The 21814-nt window shown below is 41.6% G+C and overlaps 1 protein-coding gene and 1 long non-coding RNA gene across 3 annotated transcripts in view; one reads left to right on the top strand and one right to left on the bottom strand.

Moving 5' to 3' along the window:
• Positions 1-21814, bottom strand: part of LOC144694895 (disintegrin and metalloproteinase domain-containing protein 9-like) — a 112340-nt gene that overhangs the window by 41280 nt on the left and 49246 nt on the right. For both annotated transcript variants that reach the window (XM_078565628.1, XM_078565629.1), the window contains exons 5-12: positions 20364-20440; positions 15705-15915; positions 11524-11589; positions 11351-11419; positions 10465-10634; positions 6759-6840; positions 5106-5236; positions 4736-4907 (exon numbers count right to left, since the gene is read on the bottom strand). In XM_078565628.1, the coding sequence (XP_078421754.1) occupies positions 4736-4907; positions 5106-5236; positions 6759-6840; positions 10465-10634; positions 11351-11419; positions 11524-11589; positions 15705-15915; positions 20364-20440 (978 nt within the window). The remainder of the gene's footprint in view (positions 1-4735; positions 4908-5105; positions 5237-6758; positions 6841-10464; positions 10635-11350; positions 11420-11523; positions 11590-15704; positions 15916-20363; positions 20441-21814) is intronic.
• Positions 1-21814, top strand: part of LOC144694897 (uncharacterized) — a 114251-nt gene that overhangs the window by 48623 nt on the left and 43814 nt on the right. The gene's annotated exons all lie outside the window — the stretch shown is intronic.

Below are 21814 nucleotides of genomic sequence, written 5' to 3'. Positions count from 1 at the left end.
CTTGCGGACAGACCACAGGTGTTCTGCAAAGCGGTCGCCCAGTTTGCGTTTGGTCTCTCCAATGTAGAGGAGACCGCATTGGGAGCAACGAATGCAGTAGACTAAGTTAGGGGAAATGCAAGTGAAATGCTGCTTCACTTGAAAGGAGTGTTTGGGCCCTTGGACGGTGAGGAGAGAGGAAGTGAAGGGGCAGGTGTTGCATCTTCTGCGTGGGCATGGGGAGGTGCCATAGGTGGGGGTTGAGGAGTAGGGGGTGATGGAGGAGTGGACCAGGGTGTCCCGGAGGGAACGATCCCTATGGAATGCCGCCGGGGGGGTGAAGGGAAGATGTGTTTGGTGGTGGCATCATGCTGGAGTTGGCGGAAATGGCGGAGGATGATCCTTTGAATGCGGAGGCTGGTGGGGTGATAAGTGAGGACAAGGGGGACCCTATCATGTTTCTGGGAGGGAGGAGAAGGCGTGAGGGCGGATGCGCGGGATATGGGCCGGACACGGTTGAGGGCCCTGTCAACGACCGTGGGTGGAAAACCTCGGTTAAGGAAGAAGGAGGACATGTCAGAGGAGCTGTTTTTGAAGGTAGCGTCATCAGAACAGATGCAACGGAGGCGAAGGAACTGAGAGAATGCGATGGAGTCCTTACAGGAAGCGGGGTGTGAGGAGCTGTAGTCGAGGTAGCTGTGGGAGTCGGTAGGCTTGTAATGGATATTGGTGGACAGTCTATCATCAGAAATTGAGACAGAGAGGTCAAGGAAGGGAAGAGAAGTGTCAGAGATGGACCATGTGAAAATAATGGTCCATCTCTGACACTTCTCTTCCCTTCCTTGACCTCTCTGTCTCAATTTCTGATGATAGACTGTCCACCAATATCCATTACAAGCCTACCGACTCCCACAGCTACCTCGACTACAGCTCCTCACACCCCGCTTCCTGTAAGGACTCCATCCCTTTCTCTCAGTTCCTTCGCCTCCATCGCATCTGTTCTGATGACGCTACCTTCAAAAACAGCTCCTCTGACATGTCCTCCTTCTTCTTTAACCGAGGTTTTCCACCCACGGTCGTTGACAGGGCCCTCAACCGTGTCCGGCCCATATCCCGCGCATCCGCCCTCACGCCTTCTCCTCCCTCCCAGAAACACGATAGGGTCCCCCTTGTCCTCACTTATCACCCCACCAGCCTCCGCATTCAAAGGATCATCCTCCGTCATTTCCGCCAACTCCAGCATGATGCCACCACCAAACACATCTTCCCTTCACCCCCCCCCGGCGGCATTCCATAGGGATCGTTCCCTCCGGGACACCCTGGTCCACTCCTCCATCACCCCCTACTCCTCAACCCCCACCTATGGCACCTCCCCATGCCCACGCAGAAGATGCAACACCTGCCCCTTCACTTCCTCTCTCCTCACCGTCCAAGGGCCCAAACACTCCTTTCAAGTGAAGCAGCATTTCACTTGCATTTCCCCTAACTTAGTCTACTGCATTCGTTGCTCCCAATGCGGTCTCCTCTACATTGGAGAGACCAAACGCAAACTGGGCGACTGCTTTGCAGAACACCTGTGGTCTGTCCGCAAGAAAGACCCAAACCTCCCTGTCGCTTGCCATTTTAACACTCCACCCTGCTCTCTTGCCCACATGTCTGTCCTTGGCTTGATGCATTGTTCCAGTGAAGCCCAACGCAAACTGGAGGAACAGCACCTCATCTTCCGACTAGGCACTTTACAGCCTTCCGGGCTGAATATTGAATTCAACAACTTTAGATCTTAAACTCCCTCCCCCCATCCCCACCCCGTTTCTTCCCCCTCCCTTTTGTTTTTTTTTCAATAATTTATATAGATTCTTCTTTTCCCACCTATTTCCATTATTTTTAAACCTACAACTAATACCTTGTTAGTCTTTCCACCCCACCCCCACTAGAGCTGTACCTTGAGTATCCTGCCATCCATTCTTAATTAGCACTTTTCTTAGATAATATCACCACCTTCAACACCTCTTTGATCCTTTTGTCTGTGACATCTTTTGATTATCTGCTCCTATCACTGCTTGCTTGTCCCCACAACCACCCCACCCTCAACTTCTCTCTCCCCCCGCCCCCCACCTTAAACCAGCTTATATTTCACCTCTCTCCTAACTATACTTCAGTTCTGTTGAAGGGTCATGTGGACCCGAAACGTCAGCTCTTTTCTTCTCCACCGATGCTGCCAGACCTGCTGAGTTTTTCCAGGTAATTCTGTTTTTGTTTTGGATTTCCAGCGTCCGCAGTAGCTTTTTGTTTTTATCTCTGGGTCAAAATTCAGTCGGTGGAAATGGTAGGTGCAATGCCTCATGCTGCCACTGTGTGGCATTCTATACAAGTAGATCAATGTTGCAGGATTAAAACGGACCCCTTTGAGAGCTTTTTTCATCAATGGATAATTGTGATAGTGCTGCAGCACCCATTCTCCAAGCCATTCCTAATCAAGCACAGCTTCAAGCTGGGCAAAGAGCACTTAGGATTGTTGGATTCCCACATTTACACAGTGCTCGTATAATTTTGAAGAAATAACCTTTTCATTTATCATTTCCAAAATATTATCTGACAAAATGAAGCAAAATGCAGTTCAGTAACTACAGTACAGGAGCAATGGGTCTCTACACGAGTCCCAAGCAACATTCCTGCCAAGACTCTTTTGAGCAGCATGAGGGTCATGTTGCCAGACTCAGATAGATCTGAGAGAAGTGAAAGCACAAGGCAGAAAGAGGGTGTTACTGAAACTGTCCTCACGAAGCAACAAAAACAGCAGTGACCTGCAATATTCGTGAACCAGAATATCCCACTCCCACCTAAAGTGTCAGATAGGTTAAAGGAGGAGTGGGAAAAGAAATACAATTAAACAACAAAAGTTAGCATGAAGAAAAACATTCTTGTAATATCCTGACCTTCCTAAAACTACACTGCTGCCTCCAGATGAGCTCAGTGTGTCTGTTATGGCAGGCAAATGGTAAAATTTGCTGTTCAAATCCCAAAGGGAAACTTGAAACAACTGCCACAATTGTTTTGCAATTTGTATATATTAAGATGCAGGCTTTGAATTCAGTAAAAAGGCCTCCAAGTCTTATAGGTTTCTTACAAAACTAAATTAAACCTTTATTAATAGAAGAAATGATTTTAAGCACTTACATAGATCTACAAATTACTACTACGATAACTTCTAAATTCCCTAATTAATCTAAACCCCAGTTACACCTCCATTAAGGCAACAGTGAGAGACACAGATTTTAAAAGGCCTAACACACAATACCTTAAACAGTTGAATTCAAAGTGAGTTTTTCTCAGATTCAGTTCCTTGTGGACAGCAGCTTGAGGCTTAGATGCTGGAAGCTTTTCACACTTGTGCTAGATCTAGCTGGTCTGGTTTATTTAAAAATGCATATGTTCCCTTTACGCCTTACATTCTAAAACTTAGGCCATGTTTACGAACTTAACATATCTGCTGATACATCAAAGCCTTCAGGCCAGCTGCCTTTAATTCAGTTAAGTCCCCCCACCCCCACACACACACAGATAAACAGACCCCACTATTACTTTACAATAAATTCCAATATGAAAGTTATGAAAGTTATCATATCTTCCTGACAGTGTCGCCAACTGCAGAGACACTGTATAGTGGACCCCAATGAAAACAGGTTTGCCAGACATTGTCTGGTTAGATCAGGGTCAGTGATCAGTTTATTACATTTCCATCCATGTCTATTAAAATATACACTTAAAATCAAAATTGTGTCATAATTTAACTAATTTTCTGGCTGATATACAACCAAGAATTTAACATCGCCATGTCTTATGCTGAAAAAGAATGGAAGGTAGCTGGGTCTACTTGTCTGTTCAGGCTCTTTTCTACAGCAATGCAAAAAATTCCCAGTGCCCACCTGTCTCCTTATAACCATGTATTTTCCTCAGCTCCAAAAATTTGCCTTCTCTTCCCTTACAGGAGTGAAGAAATCTTTTCTGCCTCAACCACTTCCTGTGGCAAAACATTCCAGGCTTCAATAATCTGATTAACAATACTTGTTTTAACCTCTCTTCTCACTCTCACTGAATTTTAAATTATTAATTCCCACACCATAAAGTTCCCACTTGGATATCTTTTCCCTATTCAGCCCAGCAAATCATTTCATAACTTGAAAAACTTCATCGATCCTCTTGATCTTCTTTGCTCTACTGGAGATAGCCTCAGTATCTCAAGTACTCTTTATTCCTATAATTTTGCATGCATGATATGATGTTGAATATTTCAGAATTGCACATTCTTCCAAAGGTCAACTGAAAATCACCCACATCAACACTGAAATGTACATAGCACAACCAGCCCTAATTCTATCACAGGGCTGTTAGCTATTCTCAATTGGCAAATAATGATGGAACAGTTGGCTTCAGTGTCCCTAATGTTGTACAATTAAACAGCTGGTCATAAGCATCAACAGTTACCCATGTACAAATACTGGGCCAGGCCAAGACACGTGCACTAAAGAATAACAGTGACTTGGTTGAAGCAGCAGAGAACTGCCTAGGGCACCATATCACAACAAGGAGTTCACCACCTTTAGGACAAAGGTGAGAGAACATGGGAACCAATGCAGAAATATTGTTGGGACCAATATAAATTATTCAATGTAATCACGATGGATCTATCAGCAACAACTTGAGCATGACATGCCAATGTATTCAGGAATGAACAGGGGGTAAAGTTACAACTGACCTTCGGTGATCCACAGTCACATTCCTCTCCAGCATCCACCAGCTTGTTGCCACAGTAGGGAGGACTATACGCTTCCTCAGGTGTTGGAACGTTCAAGAGGCAAGAACCCCCTCTATTTAAGATCATAGCTTCAAAGTCATCAGCACTGCAACTGCTGAAGGATGTGGCACCTCTGACAGGATTAGAAATCAATCATTACAACAAGCCAAATAAAAATATCTTAGAAGTTCATTTTAAGGTCAGCTCTCAGCACATCAACCCATTATAAGTACAGTTTACTGTATGATATTAGTCAAGTGACACAATTATGTCACCAACAGATAGAAGACATGATTGATGCAGCAGAGGCTTTTGTGAACCATATACTTACGTGGCTCCAGCATTCATTATGCACGCCTTTCCTTCACAGTTGCAGTTCCGGTCATTATCATGGTTCATTCCCAAGTTATGGCCCAGTTCATGAGCAACGATGGATGCAAAATAAGGAATGTTTTGCGAAAACTAGAAAATAAACCAGATTGAAAATAATGAAAACTAAGACCCAAAACTTCAGAAATTTGGATGCTCCTCCCCTACCTCGAAGAAAATATATAGCTTCAGAAGCTTTAAAGACATTTCATAAACCATGGAGATGATCACAAGAAAGTACTAAAGGAAACTAATTCCTCAACCTACAATATCTGTAACAGACTAATCCACTTGATTGGCACCCTTCCACCAAACTAATGTCCTCCACCACCAACACATTGTGGCTGCAGAGTGTCCTTCCAAAGACTGCTATGGGATTATGAGCACCTCCAAGTCCCACACCACCCTAACTTCAACATGTTGCTAATCCACTGTGCTGAATACCTACTGAAGTTCCCGGCTCAACTCCGCTTTGGAAGTTACATCACCACATTGGCTGCTGTGGTTCAAGTCAACCCACCATCACCTTCGCACAAAGCTAGAGTTGGGCAATCCATTGGGCCTTGCCTGCACTGCCCAAATGGTGAGAAGAAATAAATAAAGATTTTATTGGGATTTTGTTAAAATAAAACACTGAAGCTGTTAAGAGCTCCGAAGAATTTTCCGGTTTTCGCTACGGTAAACATTACTGTGGTTATGGCAGGCTCTTTGCAAGAAGAGCTCGAGAAGAATTGTGACTTGCCCATCCAGAGGTCAAATGACTGAATAACAAAGATCAGCAACTGCTCTTTCTAAAAAGGGGCTGTGAGCTTATCCGTTGCTTTGTCCTCGAGGATCAGGGCAAAGGTAGTCCGTGGCTGCAGAAAACTCTGTCATCTTAACCATTGCATCCTTCTGGCTAAAGTAGGTGACACATTAACACAGAGGAGGGGAGTGAAGAGAAATAGGAATTCTAATATAAATGAAGTAAATTCTCTGAAAGAGCAGCTGAGCAATTTTGAGCAGAGTCCATTCAGTTCCTCTCACGGCTCTCAAAGAAAACAGAAATTTTCCACAACACAAAGTTGTGCAATTATTTGAAAACACAACCTCAATTAATTTAAATACTCAAAGTATTGCATACAAGAAGATGATGAGCGCTGTACTGTTGGATAGCTGGCTTTTTCCCTTCCTGAAATAGGAGATACTTCAACACATCGTATTTATACTGTTAACTTAGGAAAAAACTAACACATAATTTTGCCTAACTGCGTAAACAAACAGATATCCTTTCTTGGATGGGATATTGTCACAAAATTCCACAGGAAATAAACACAGTACCATGGGCAAGAGCTTTACGTTAAAAGCTGGCAGTGTGCCAGGCATTCACAGAACACCAATTCTAGGAGTCTATGCCTATGGTTCACCTCACAGAATTCCTAAACTCAGCTGTGCACAAGGCAGGAATAGAGCAGAGACCAGACATGTCTCTATTGAAAAATGGATAGGAAAGAGTTTTGCAGTTTCAGCACTGGCAGAGGCCAAGTATCCACTCCCTGTCCTATCCACAACATTTTGCTTCACGATTCATTCTTCTTCAAAAAAAAAATGGAAGTGACAAGAAATTATTCCATACCACATTGATTCCTCCACTGTGGCTCCTTGAACAGATGGTGCTCACAAAGGCCATTCCTGCAGTCTCACCAAATCCCCTTTTCCTGAAAGGTACGAAAGCAATATAATAAACAGAAAACACTTGTTTAAATTTATAGTATGGTCATACTGGCTAACAGGCACATGGATTATGATGCTTACAGATAAAAATCTGCTTGCATTCAATTTTTGAACGTTTCCAATGAACAATATTTATGGCGCACATATCGTCCAGGGGAGAGATTTCATTTAGGACTGAGGAGAAATTTCATCATTCAATGGGTTGTGAACTTTGGAATTGTCTACTGCAGGGGGCTGTGGATGTCAATTCATTCAAGAGAATCAAGGGATATGTGGATCGTGGGAAGATGTAGCTGATGATGAAGGAGACATGGCCGCAGGGTGATCAGGGATGGGAACTGAACATCCAGGAGTATTCAGTATTTAGGAAGGACAGTCAAAAGAGAAAAGGCGGTGGATTTGCATTGCTGGTTAAAGAGGAAATTAACGCAATAGTGAGGAAAGACATTAGCTCCGACAATGTGGAATCTGTATGGGTAGAGCTGAGAAACACTAAGGGGCAAAAAACGTTAGTGGGGGTTGTATAAAAGCCCCCAAACTGTAGTGATGATGTTGGGAACGGCATTAAACAGGAAATTAGAGACGCATGCAATAAAGGAACATCTGTAATTATGGGTGACTTTAATCTGCATATAGATTGGGCAAATCAAATTAGTAACAATACCGTAGAGGAGGAATTCCTGGAGTGCAGACTGGATGTTTTTCTGGACCAATACATTGAGGAACCAACTAGAGAACAGACCATCCTAGACTGGGTATTGTGTAATAAGGAAGGAATAATTAGCAGTCCAGTTGTGCAAGGCCCCTTGGGGATGAGCGACCATAATGTGATAGAATTCTTCACCAAGATGACATAGTTGATTCTGAGACTAGGGTCCTGAATCTTAATAAAGGAAACTACGATGATATGAGGCACAAGTTGGCTATGATGGATTGGGAAATGTTACTTAAAGGGATGACGGTGGATAGGCAATGGCAAACATTCAAAGAGTGCATGGGTGAACTGCAACAATTGTTTATTCCTGTCTGGTGCAAAAGTAAAACAGGAAAGGTGGCCAAACCATGGCTTAGATGGGAAATTAGAGATAGTATTAGATCCAAGGAAGAGGCATACAAATTGTCCAGAAAAAGCAACAGGCCTGAGGATTGGGAGCACTTTAGAATTCAGCAAAGGAGGACCAAGGGATTGATTAAAAAGGGGAAAATAGAGTACGAGAGTAAGCTTGCGGGGAACATAAAAACTGATTGTAAAAGTTTCTATAGGTATGTGAAGAGAAAAAAGATTGGTGAAGACAAATGTAGGTCCCTTACAGTCAGAAACAGGGAAATTTATAATGGGGAACAAAGAAATGGCTGACCAACTAAATACATACTTTGGTTCTGTCTTCTCAAAGGGGGACACAAATAACATACCAGAAATGTTGGGGAACACAGGGTTTAGTGAGAGGGAGGAACTGAAAGAAATCAGTATTAGTAGGGAAATGGTGTTGGGGAAACTGATAGCATTGAAGACCAATAAATCCCCAGGGCCTGATAATCTACATCCCAGAGTACCTAAGGAAGTGGCCCTAGAAATAGTGGATGCATTGGTGGTCATCTTCCGAGATTCTATGGACTCTGGAACAGTTCCTACAGATTGGAGGGTAGCTAATGTAACCCCACTATTTAAAAAGGGAGGTAGAGAGAAAACAGGGGATTATAGACCAGTCAGCCTGATGTCGGAAGTAGGGAAAATTCTAGAGTCCATTATAAAAGATTTAATAGCTGAACACGTGGAAAACAGTGGCAGAATCGGACAGAGTCAGCATGGATTTACGAAAGGAAAATCAAATCATGCTTAACTAATCTACTGGAATTTTTCGCAGATGTAACTGGTAGAGTTGATGAGGGGGGGAGCCAGTGGATGTGGTTTATTTGGACTTTCAGAAGGCTTTTGACAAAGTCCCACATAAGATATTAGCATGTAAACTTAAAATGCATGGGATTGGGGGTAGTGTATTGAGATGGATAGAAAATTAGTTGGTAGACAGGAAACAAAGAGTAGGAATAAACGGGTCTTTTTCTGAATGGCGGGCAGTGACTAGTGGGGCACTGCAGGGATCAGTGCTGGGACCCCAGTTATTCACAATATATATTAATGATTTAGATGAGGGAACTAAATGTAACGTCTCCAAATTTGCAGATGACACAAAGCTGGGTGGGAGAGTGAGCTGTGAGGAGGATGCAGAGATACTTCAGTGTGATTTGGACAAGCTGAGTGAGTGGGAAAATGCATGGCAGATGCAGTATAATGTGGATAAATGTGAGGTTATCCACTTTGGTAGCAAAAACAGGAAGGCAGATTATCTGAGTGGCTATAAATTGAGAGAGGGGAATGTGCACCAGTCGCTGAAGGTAAGCATGCAGGTGCAGCTGGTGGTAAAGAGGGCAAATGGTATGTTGGCCTTCATAGCCAGAGGATTCGAGTACAGGAACAGGGATGTCTTGCTGCAATTGTACAGGACCTTGGTGAGACCACACCTGGAATAGTGTGTGCAGTTTTGGTCTCCTTAACTGAGGAAGGATGCACGTGCTAATAGAGGGAGTGCAGTGAAGGTTTACCCAACTGATTCCTGGGATGGCGGGACTGACATATGAGGAGAGATTGAGTTGATTAGGATTATATTCGCTGGAGTTCAGAAGAATGAAGGGGGATCTCATAGAAACCTATAAAATTCTAACAGCACAAGACAGGGTAGATGCAGGAAGGATGTTCCCAATGGTGGGGGAGTCCAGAAACAGGGGTCACAGTCTGAGTATACAGGGAAGACCATTTAGGACTGAGATGAGGAGAAATGTATTCATCCAGAGAGTGGTGAGCCTGTGGAATTCGTTACCACAGAAAGTAGTTGAGGCCAAAACATTGTATGTTTTCAAGAAGGAGTTAGATATAGCTCTTGGGGCGAAAGGGATCAAAGGATATAGGGAGAAAGCGGGAGCAGGCTATTGAGTTGTATGATCAGCCATGATCATAATGAATGGCAGAATAGGCTCCAAGGGCCAAATGGCCTACTCCTGCTCCTAGTTTCTATGTAGCAGATCAACCATGACCTTATTGATTGGTGCAGCAGGTTTGGGCCGTGTGGCCTACGCCTGTTCTTATTTCTCATGCCAAGTCCTCTGCAAAGTCAGCTATTATCATGTCCTGTACCAGCAACAGCCAAGTAACTGGAGAAAATGGATTGGGGTTGTTTTTCTAACCCAAATGGAAAGAGCAAAATAGAAAATCTAGCTGTGTTATAAGGAGAACAAATCACCTTTGAACTTCCGCATTCCTCCCACTTTGAACCAATTCTTCTGAATAAAGAAACAACTTTGATGACAAGAAGCTCCTCCCTGCTCCAAATCTTTAATTTCCACTTCTCCCACATTAGCTTCCTCTTCTCTCCTAGGAACTTCCCTAATTATTCAAGATTCTGGTCATATCAGGATAACACAAATGGAATCAGAGAACAGGATAGAAAATCAATGAGATTTCACCACATCTTTGGAAAGCACTCAAGTGCATCTCCCTCAGAGAAGTAAGCTTCATCCTTCAAGTTTTGTGCATTAATATACTGAACACTCACAGAATTAAATGTGCACTGTCATGCCTGCGACGAGGCAGTAAGACCTTCTCTCTCCACTGTACAAAACGCCCCAATACTTCTCCTGCTCCTCCTTCAATGTTGATTTGATTCTGTTTCGACCATATTTCCAAACCAACCAACACGATACGGATGTTCACGGAAATGTACATCTGAGCAGGGAAAAGTGCAGTTTGTTAATTACTATAGTTCCAATTTATTTCTTGTCAAACAACTCAAAGATCAGCTTAATCAAGGCTCTGGCACTGAGTTCAAGAGCAAAGAAAGACTTCTATATTTTCCATAACAATGTTTCTTTTCCTTGAGCTCTTTCAAGCTCAAAGGCACATCACAGCAATGGTACTGAGTCACCAAGCTCCTTCTAGTCTTAAATCCCAAAGTGCTTAGGAGGACCCCCATGAAGAAGCAACTGCAATACCAAAGGCTCCCTTAACAATTCATCACCTTCAGAGTTAATGAAAAGCATGTGCAAGTAATTCCAAGTGAAAACTGAACACAAATCGGATGGTAATTGAGATAAAAATCACCCCCAAATTTTGAAACCTTTCCTAACCAAAGAAACGCAGATGGAGCTTGAAGAGATTCTGGTCAATTAATAATGGAAGATAACTCAGTGCTAATAGAATCACTTCAGTTCCTTGTGGAATCACCCTGTTACAATTTAAGACCTATGTACGCGGAAGCTAAAAGAGCCAATTTCTTATTCTTCACCCCCTGGTGTTGTTGCCAAGCCTGTACACGTGCCCAGACAACAAGCAGTCTCCAAACAGCTGCTCATGGAACAAACATACACTAGAGCCATAAGCCAGAAGGCTAGAAAGGTCTCAGTAATTTTCCCCATGAAAAGAAATTGTGAAAACACACTTACTCCATCAAGGTAATTGGCAAGCTGAACCATCTGTTCCCTCACAGCAGTTTCATTCTTGGTGACATCATACTACATCAAAAAAAGAAACAGAAACTGAAGGGAGCAGCAACACCTCTTCATGGTTTTAATTCCTTCATTTCATTTCAGTTGCAGGAAGCAGGTTTTATACCTACCAGGTCCTTATCCACAACCAAAAAGAGCTCAACATATCGAGTCTGGGGCAATATGGCCCGTTTGCTCTGTGAACAATAGAAGGTAGAGACCAGTAAATTTTCTGATACAATAGAGAACCTATTTCTTCTAGTTGCAGTAATCGCGCCTACGTAAAAATAAATCTTCGTATGGGATTCAGACTGTTGAATCCCATCATTACCTCTGCTGTAGGTGTATGCAAGTCACTTAAATCTAGAAACCAGTAATCTTTGAGATAAGTATGTGGGTCATCTCAAGAACCTGCAGTTTCATTGGTTTTAAATTTTTACCTTCAATACTCACTTTATTTTGAGACAAATCTGCTCATCTGCTATGATAGCAGAACAATGGCACCATAAAATGCTCAACACATTCGCATAAGACAGAAGTTATTTTGAAGATATTCTATTTGCTTGTACCCCCTCATTCATCTTTTGCCACTGTGTTGTCCTTGGTCAATAGATTACATAGATAACCTCTGCCTTCGCTCTGAGCAGTGAAAATGGGGAGCAGAACTGTAGCTCCAGTTTTTCCCTCCTTTGTGATGACAGCTCCTGGCTTTGCTGTGGTTAAAACCTAATCTTATGAGACATTTGGGTGTGAAGCTCGAGTGTCTCACTTTACAACATGACTATTGAGCTCCACTAAATGCATCACCATTTCCAGACATTTCAGGCTTCATGAAACACGGATCAGCCAGGTCCAACATTGCAGCTTCCAAGCAATCCCACCTACCTTCTGTTGGGAAATGGACTATTCAAAGTTTACTTGTGTACCAAAAGATTCAATTAAATTTAGTAATAAATCAAAACAAAAAATTACCAACTTTGTATTTAAAATATTTTTGGTACTTAAGCATGAGTGGCTGGACATTTCCTGCAACGTGAAGAGGTCATGATTATTTTCATTACAAACTCTATTCTTTTAACAATTGTGATGTATGGACAGAGCAGTGCCTGTAAGGAGTGATGATTGAGAAACTGTAAGCCAACAAACTGTGTGTTTTTCAGCCATCTGCACTTATGAGCGGAAAGGGTTTTAGCCAATGCTTGCTATAAGACCTGTTCCTCCCTGGGAGCACCTTTGGTGTCAGCGATGGCTATGGGAACACACTCAGCTTGGAGTCAGGAGATCATCTGTTCAAGTCTCAATCCAGGGACGTGTTGGAAGTTAAAACTGCAGTGCAGCACTGAGGGAGTGTTGCATTGTTGTGGGTGCTGTCTTTTGGATGAAATATTGAACCAAGACCCTGTCTTCCCACTCAGGTGAACTTCAAAGATCTCATGGCACCATTTCAAAGAACAGCAGGGGAGTTATCACTGGCATCCAGGCCAATTTTCATCCCTCAACTAACATCATTAAAGTAATAAAGCATAAAGACTGTTGTTTATGGGAACATGCTGCAATGTTACAACAGTGACTACACTTCAGAATTTTTTCATAGGCTGAAAAGTAGTTTGGACATCCTGAGATCATGAAAGGTGCTATATAAATGCAAATATTTCTTCTTCTTTCTTGGTAGATCTCATAACCTCTTGAAATTTTTGCATTGAAGCTTCGTGGTTTGTTTTTTTTTTAAGTTATTATTACCCAAAATAAAATCGCAGTGTGTTCTCCAAGTGTCCTGATTAACATTCCTCCTTCAAATCAGCACCAGCCACAATAAATTCAGCACTCTTTAATGCTTGAGGTATCTTGCTAGATATCATATTTATCAGAATGATACCTGAACTCAAGGTATTAAATTATAATACAAATTACATAAAATAGGGCTATGTTCCCTGCAATTTAGAAGGTTTAGGCATGGTTTGATTTGAGTTTTCCAAGATATTAAAAGGAACAGATAGGGTTGCTTGAAAAGAAGTATTTTTGCTCATTTGGGAGTATAGGATGAGGTGCATAATCTAAAAACTAGGGTCAGAACTTTCAGGATTGAAATTAGTAGACACTTCCACAAGCAAAGAATGGTAGAAGTTTGGAATTCTCTTCCACAAACAGTAATTGATGCCAGATCAATTGATAATTTTAAAACTGAGATGGATAGATTTTTGATAACCAAAGATACTGAGAGATTACCAAGCAAAGACATATGTAGTTAGATCACAGATCAGCTATATTCTAATTGAATAGTAACACAGGCTCGAGAGACTAAATGGTGTACCCCTGTTTCTATGTTCTTAAGCTATGAACAAAACAGTAATCATGTGTGCCTAAAATGAGTCACTCCTCTTCAATGTAAACCATATTTATAAAGTGCTTTGAGATGCTTGATACCATGTAGGGGTAGACCTTACAACCTGCACTGTTCCATGCGAACCCATAATGTCCTCATACAAAATTCTGTGTTTTGGTACAGGTAGTAATTCTTCTAAACCAAGTCTGTTAACTCCTGTGGTAATAAAAACGCACACCGAGGATTTCAGTGAGTCTTAAAGAGTTCACATAGCAATAGAATTTATCAGAAAATCTATCCCTCTTTCTTTTAAATACACTTAGATACAGAAAATTTCACAATTTTCGAGTTGGCCCTCAGTCCTGCAGCGAATGTTAGTGTACCAGCTCTGCAATCTCTGATTCCGTGACTACTTGCTCACTTCCTTACTTGGGAGAAGCTGAAATCCGCTTTTTAAAAAACTTCAGTATTAAATATAAAAATTGATGAACTAACCAAGGGTTTGTTAGATGTCCATTTTGTGCCTAAATATATAGGTAGTGATTAGATTCAAGCGTTTTTAAGTGACCTAGGAGTTACAAAACAGAAAACCATTTTACACGTAACTTTATGCAGTTATCAAGAACTGCACTCAGCACAGCAAAACAATCATCATCTGGAAATATCAGCAGTAGCATCATCTTCCATTCCAGCTAGTTAGCAGCTTCCCCAAAATGACCTTACAGGCTCTGAATTTTAAGTGGGAACCCAAGAAGATAAAATGACAGGATGAGGAGGGACACCTCATCATCATAGGTACAATTACTGCATGGGTGATGGGGAAAACCAATCACTGAGGGGTTGTGTCCCCCACTATTCTACCTGTGTTTCTATATTCTGGAATTATCCATGTTCCCTCAATCTCTTAGTGGGTGTATGACATATTCAGTTGTGTTTCTGCATTTGACATTTTTTTTTCATTAGCCTAGGCCACTGTGTCAGATTCAACCCTCCCACCGAATCTGTGCCAGATCCTTTACCTTTCACTGTTTAAGAACATGTTTTCATTGGAAAACAAGAAGGGAAAGAAATTCTCCTCATGGAAATAATTTATCTTGTCAGCATCTTTTGTGATGTACCTACCAATCCTAATGCGCTGTAAAACATTTCTTTATATTGTCGTGTGATAAAGATTAACATTGAGCAGATTTTTTTTTGAACTGGAGCTCATTGAGAATTCCCTATATGGACAACAGCAGGCACAAACCAGTATCCAACTAACATGCAGCATCAAGCACACTGCAATAGCTCCAGTTCAAAAAAAATCTGCTCAATGTTAATCTTTATCACACGACAATATAAAGAAATGTTTTACAGCGCATTAGGATAGGTAGGTACATCACAAAAGATGCTGACAAGATGAATTATTTCCATGAGGAGAATTTCTTTCCCTTCTTGTTTTCCAATGAAAACATGTTCTTAAACAATGAAAGGTAAAGGATCTGACATGGATTTGGTGGGAGGGTTGAATCTGACACAGCGGCCTAGGCTAATGAACCGGGAGACAAGAGCTCAAATCCCACCATGGCAGTTGAAGAATTTAAATTCTGTTATTTAAATAAACCTGGAATTTGCATGAAAAGTTCGTATCAGTCATGATGACCATGTAACTATCAGATTGTCATGAAAATTCATCTGGTTCACTAATGGGAAAGGGAATCTGCCATCCTTACCTGGTTTGACCTATATGTGACTTCAGGCCCACAGCAATATGATTGACTCTTAACTGCCCTCTGAAATAGCCTAGCAAACCACTCAGTTGTCAAGTGGGCAGCTCATGATCACCTTCTGAAAGGCAATAATGCATGTGCAATAGATGCTGGTATTGCCAGTGATGCCCACATCCAGTGAATGAATTCATTAAACACTCATCTGTGCATTCTCATTCATTTTATGATTTTAAGTGTACAACTAATTAGCAGCAATGGAATAGCAAAGGCCTGGACTCACGCGCAGGAAGCCCATCATACTGTGGCCATCATGGGAATGTTGTTCTGCATGCTCCTGATCATCCTGCTGCATGGTGCTGGCCAGATCAGATACTCCGCATACCAAAGGTTCTTCAAGCAGATCCTCCATATGATAAACTATATGTTGGAAGGTATTGGAGGACTCAAGTGGTTCAATTGCATAATGAGTGTCATCTATCTCCAGTAGTCCCCTGTGGAGAAACAATGACAGCTACCTTTTTGTTATATCTTTTTGTAATATCAGTCATTTTTCAATAGATTTCATATACATTCTTCATCAATTATGTTTCTTAAATTGACAAAAAATACAAGCAAACTGCACATGTATCTATCTTGTTGCAATGGTCACAGGTTCCTAACAAATTACAGAGTGTAATGACATCAACTGTGTAACACTAGAATGTATCATGAACATTTTAGTCAGGGGAGCATGTGAGAAGTGGAAGACAGATTCCTCCCACTTTTCTCAGAATTCTAGTCTTCCTAGTGCTATACCAGCCATGGCTCAGAGAAGGAACCATGTCATTTTCTGAATTTTAACAGGAACCCTTAGGCTGTAGCTCAGTGAGTAGCACCTTTGGCTGTGAGTCACAGGTTGCGGGTTCATGTCCCACTCCAGAGGCTTGAGCCAGAATCCAGGCTGACACTCCAGTACAGAACTGAGGGAATGCTACACTGTTGGAGATGCTGGCTTTCGGATGAGACTTTAAACCATCTTGTCTGTTTTCTAGGGTGGACATCAAAGATCCCATGGTCTAAAGACAATATTTGTTTCTAAATCGGCATCACAAAACAGATTTTCAGATCATTATCACACTGCTGTTTGTGGGAGCCTGTGTGCACAAATTGGCTGCCTGATGTTCACAAAGGCTGCCATGTTTCCTCCATACAACAGTGACCACACTCCCAAAGTACTTCAGTGTCTATAAAGTGCTTTGGGGTGTTCTGAGGGCATAAAGGGCATTATATAAATGCAAATATTTATTTTCTTTCTTTGACTCTGTAACCAGAACCAGAGACACACAAGAAAGGTGACTAGTTCACTAACTCACTGACATATTTTATAGGAAATAGTTGGTCTCCTCAATTCAGTTACAATACCAAAATTAACAAATCAACAACACAAATTGGGTTCAATTAGTCTTTTTCATCTGAATCTATGAGTAGGCACACAGTTCAATAAAGTGTTGAAAAATTTTTTATGACATGTCCCCTCATGTGAAACTGTCACATGAGCTGGGACATGTGCAATAATTTCAATAAAAATTTTTGAGAAAATTTAAAATCATTCATGAAACCTCATTCCACCCGTGGATGAGGTTCCACGAAAAATGCAAAGGCAGCCTGGGCTCTTCGCCTGCCCACCAACCTTAAGGTTGGACGGGCAGCTCCGTTAATTATTTTAATTGTTAGTTAAATGGCCTTAATAGGCATTTGACAAGTTTGTCAGGCGCGCAGCCGAGTCGGCTGCACGCCCGCTGAACTGAAAATCTAAATGACGCGCAGTGACGTCGGGACGCACGTCCGACATCACCCCATGTCATTTTACGCCTCAGCAAGCGGGCCCCGCCCCCGCTCGCTGAGCTGAAGATTCTCCCCTCTATGTGGACAACATGGTTGCATTCAAAAGTAAATCTGCTTTTTGCACACAATCATCAGCACCTACTGCAGTATTGCACCGGACCTAGCTGTCTTGGAAGCACTCACCAAAGCCCTGGTGAAATTCTAAGTGATCTGAAATAGTCAATGCAACAAAGCAGCTATTTTTAGACAGACAGAGTAGCACTGCTTGATTAATGAAACTACTATGGAGAGATTTAATGGGCACCATAAATCTTGACATCATTGCATTAAGTACAGTCACCATATCTGGACAACTGTAAAATTATATTTCAATGTTACTTATAAGTAGGTATGTTAAATTACTTTTTTTAAAGCAACATGCGAAGTGTTACCACTTGGCAATAAGGAAGAGGTAACCAGCATGAATTCCATTAGGTAGACGGCATTGGAAACAATCTAAACATTGTGTGGCAAAGAAGCAATTTAATATAACCATTTACAAAAAAAAGGATCGCGATTGCTGTAGCTTGCAAATTGAGACTTTACAAAAGCTAAACACTGTCAATGCCTGAAATTTGAAATAAAAAGCTGAAAATACTCAGCACATCAGGCAGCATCTGAGAAAAACAGTGTGATGTTTTCAGCTGATAACCATTCGACAGAACTGAAAAAAAATCAGAGATGTAAAGTTTAAGCAAGTGCAAAGGCAAGGCAAGGGAGGAGGGTAGGGAAGAATAAAGGGAAAGTCTGTGATAGGGTGGAATGCAGGAGAGAAATTGAATGACTAAAGGGACAATAGTGCAAGGCAAAAGGAGATTGTAATTGGATAGTGAAGAAGCAAAAGACAGGTCCAGAGGAGGTGTAAGTGGGAATCACAGAATTATCGCCAAATGCTGCCATCCAAAACCAAAACAAAAGTAGGGGCAGAGGTTCATGATCTGAAATTGTTGAGCTCAGTGTTGAGTCAGGAAGGTTGTGAAGCACCTCATCAAAAGATGAGGTGCTGTTCCTTGAGCTTACGTTAGCTTCATTGGAACAGTGTAGGAGATTGGGGACAAGAGAGGTCAGAATGAGAGTGGAGAAGAGAATTAAAAAGGCAGGCAACCAGAAGCTTAGAGTCACACTTGAGGACTGAACAATGGAAATTTTATGCTGGCAGCCATTTTCCTTACAGCAAAATAAACAGACAGTATCCCTTTTGAAAGAGATTTATTTCTCCCAGTGCTTTTAAAGTTCATCCTTGTCACAGATATTTGAGGTTTCTGTATCAACTGTGACAAAAATGAAACAGATAAATTTCATCAAATACAATATTTTCATAAATCCTATAATCAATTTCAACTGTCTGCCTTGACTGCTATATGCATAAACTCCGATATGTTTGAAACCATATCTTAGACTAGATGTCCTGAATTTATATGGCAATTTCCAACCTGATAATCCTTTATCATGCAGCATGCTCCAAAACCTAAATTAATCTAGATTCTCTAATTGTGGAGTGAACACATGGCAGGAGGTAAATAATATGTTAGGAAATAGAGATAGTTTAAGTTATATTGGTATTTGTGGTTGTGAGGAATGAGTTTTAGCTTTAAAGTTAAAGTTTGATTTGTATTCCTGTATCTGTGTTAAGAAAGGTCAAATAGAGTTTTAGTTTCGCTTTTAAAAATGCTTGCATTTCTAATGAGGAGTTTTGCCACTCCTATAAAGAGAAGGTAAACATACAAGGGTAGAAGGGTTGGAATATTGCCTAGCAACAGGGGGCCAGAGAGGCAGATCTCTCCCACAGACACATACACAAGAGAAGTAGCAGTTGTTTTGGAAGCTGTTTCAGTGCAGTTGGTTCTGAAAGTTGCTGCCAGGAGAGATTGGAGCAAAGGGGACAGATAGCAAGTCGCAAGCTAAAGAAAAATTCCCAAAATCCAGGGGAGTGGAAGAGGGGAGAGTCCAAAGATGACCTTCTAGTCAAAGGAAGGACAGGAATCTGGGAAAAAAGTCCTGTTAAGTGAAGTTAAGAGTGGGGCAGAGAGAAAGGCTCCATGCTTCAGACTTAAAGAGGTAAAAGCTGCAGAAAGCAGATTTAATGCGAGAACAGCTTGCACGATGCAAAAAGGTCCAAAGAGATAATTGAAGGTCTGTAACTCTTTGCTATGGGCATGTGAAGCAGTGGTGTACTGTTGATGGCTGAGTCAGAGAGGCAGAGTGCGTGGAAGTCAACCTGATTGCATGTGGTGACCCAGGGAAGAGGAACATCAGAAGGAGAGTTTGAAACACTGGAGGTGAATCCTTGCGGAAGGCATCTGACAGAAAGCATCAGTTTGGGAAAACATTCCAAGGTGAAGTCTTGAAGAGTGGAAACCCTCATGTGAAGGACGGAATTCAGCCAGAGTGGTTGGTTCATGGCGTGACAAGCCTCTGGGGGGGGGGGGGTGGGGGGGGGGGGGGGGGAGTTTGAGGAGAAATCCATAGCATCTGGTTGCGTTGGTATCTGTCACTTGATTTCAGAGTGTGATGTGTCTGACCACAGGGTGCCATAGATTTAGGCAAAATACTGCAGATGATGGAAATCTGAAACGAAAACAAAAAATGCTGGAAAAACTCAGCAGGTCTGACAGCACCTGTGGAGAGAGACACAGAGATAACAGTGCCATAGATTTACACGGACTGTGTACTTATTGTGTACATTAGAGTATAAGATAGTTTTTATAACTTGTGTTGTCCTTAAAATTCTGTATACATTTGTAAAGGTATAGTTATGGGTGAAGGAGTACTGTAATATACTTCATCTTCTTTTTGAATAAATGTTTTATTATTTGTTAAAAGTTCATTAGCTGACGCCTGTGCCTCTGTTCAGCAGTTACTCTCCACGTGCCTAAACAAACAAATAAAAGTTAGGATTTATCAAGCTGGGTTCCACTCTGGGATCAGGCTTGTCCAAGGGTAACCTCAGTTGAGATAGTAACATAAAATTAACAAACAGCACTTCCACAGCATCACTTATCTCAGAACCTCTCAACGTGCTACATACAGTCACTGCTGTTTTGAGGATAAATGCAAGGAGACGTCCAATCTTTACCTGAGCCCATTACAGGTGCTAAGAGCAACCATGGAATTATTCATCCCTTCCACATACCCTTGGAAGTGGCAATGGTCCTGGAAAAATAGATAGCAAGGAAATATTTAAACACATCATCCAGAAACTGTAGCAATGGTTTTTCTACTATAATTACCAAAGCTCCTTTGACAGCATCTTCCAAACCTGCAGCCTCCACGACCTCAAGAAGTAGTATCGCAGGCATACAGGAACATCACCACCTGCAAGTTCCTCCTCCAAGCCACATACCACATGAACTGCAGCAGTTCAAGGCGGCAGCTCACAACCATCTTCTCAAGGACAACTGGAGATGGCAATACATGCTGGCCTTGCCAGAGAGGCCCACAACCCATAAATGGATAAAATATACTCTGGCAAGTTGATTTTAACTCTTCCAGACAAATGTGAACAGAGCAAGAGAAGCAATTAAAACAGAGCAGCTCCACTTCTGCCAACCTACTATTTTAAGACTACTGCTTTTTGTGGCATAAATAAGTACAAACCAAGGACTAAATGTGTACATGTGATCTTTTGGGTCTCACAAGAAAGGTCCAGACATTTGCTTGGGCCCTGAATTGCAGCAGATAATCAACATTTCACCTCACTACATCACCAGCATTTAACAGAATGGTCGTGATCAGATCAAAGTTAAGTAAAATATTTTTATACTTTATTGTATTTTTCCTTAGTTCTGTTGAAGAGTCATACGGACTCGAAACATTAACAGTGTTCCTCTCCGCAGATGCTGTCAGACCTGCTGAGTTTTTCCAGGTATTTTTATTTTTGTTTTGGATTTCCAGCATCCGCAGTTTTTTGCTTTTATTTAAGTAAAATAATCTCAGTCTCTCAATCATCTCTAATCAGATAAAGGAAGTGCTCAAATCTTAAGGGGGTAAGAAATCACAACAACGATCACTGATACAGAAGATTGTTACTGCGGTGCGAATGAAGTAGCATATTTGAGCATGGGGCGTGAGAAGAGTACTTAGCTTCTGATGACGAGAAACACACGGCCTTAGTTCAGTAAATCATTTCTTAAGATTCATTGCTCATAGCTGGTGATTCTACCCTGCCCACAAATGAGCTCCTCCTTCCAGGAAAATTGTTTATGTTACTGCACTTTCAGATGAGGGACTTGTGATGAAAATTCTACGCTGAGTTTCAGTTTGCTTTGAGGGCAATCCAGATGCATAGAGGGGAATTAGAACCCCTAGAATACAGGAGGGCTGAGATAAGTTGGATGTGAAAATTTGAAACCCGAGAAAAATCTCAAACTCAAACCCAATTGACCATGAGCCAGTCCATTTCCAAATTCAGCGGAGATGGAAATGAAGCCTGGCAACCAACCCACAACAAGAAAGGTTGCTCAATTAAATATTTTAATGAGGCTGTGTGCCTCAGAGTTTATCACTACTTTAAATTTAACCTTGTTC

This window comes from Cetorhinus maximus, chromosome 20 (genome assembly GCF_964194155.1).
Source record: "Cetorhinus maximus chromosome 20, sCetMax3.hap1.1, whole genome shotgun sequence".
NCBI classification, from domain to species: domain Eukaryota; kingdom Metazoa; phylum Chordata; class Chondrichthyes; order Lamniformes; family Cetorhinidae; genus Cetorhinus; species Cetorhinus maximus.
This window is presented reverse-complemented; position numbering and strand designations above follow the sequence as displayed.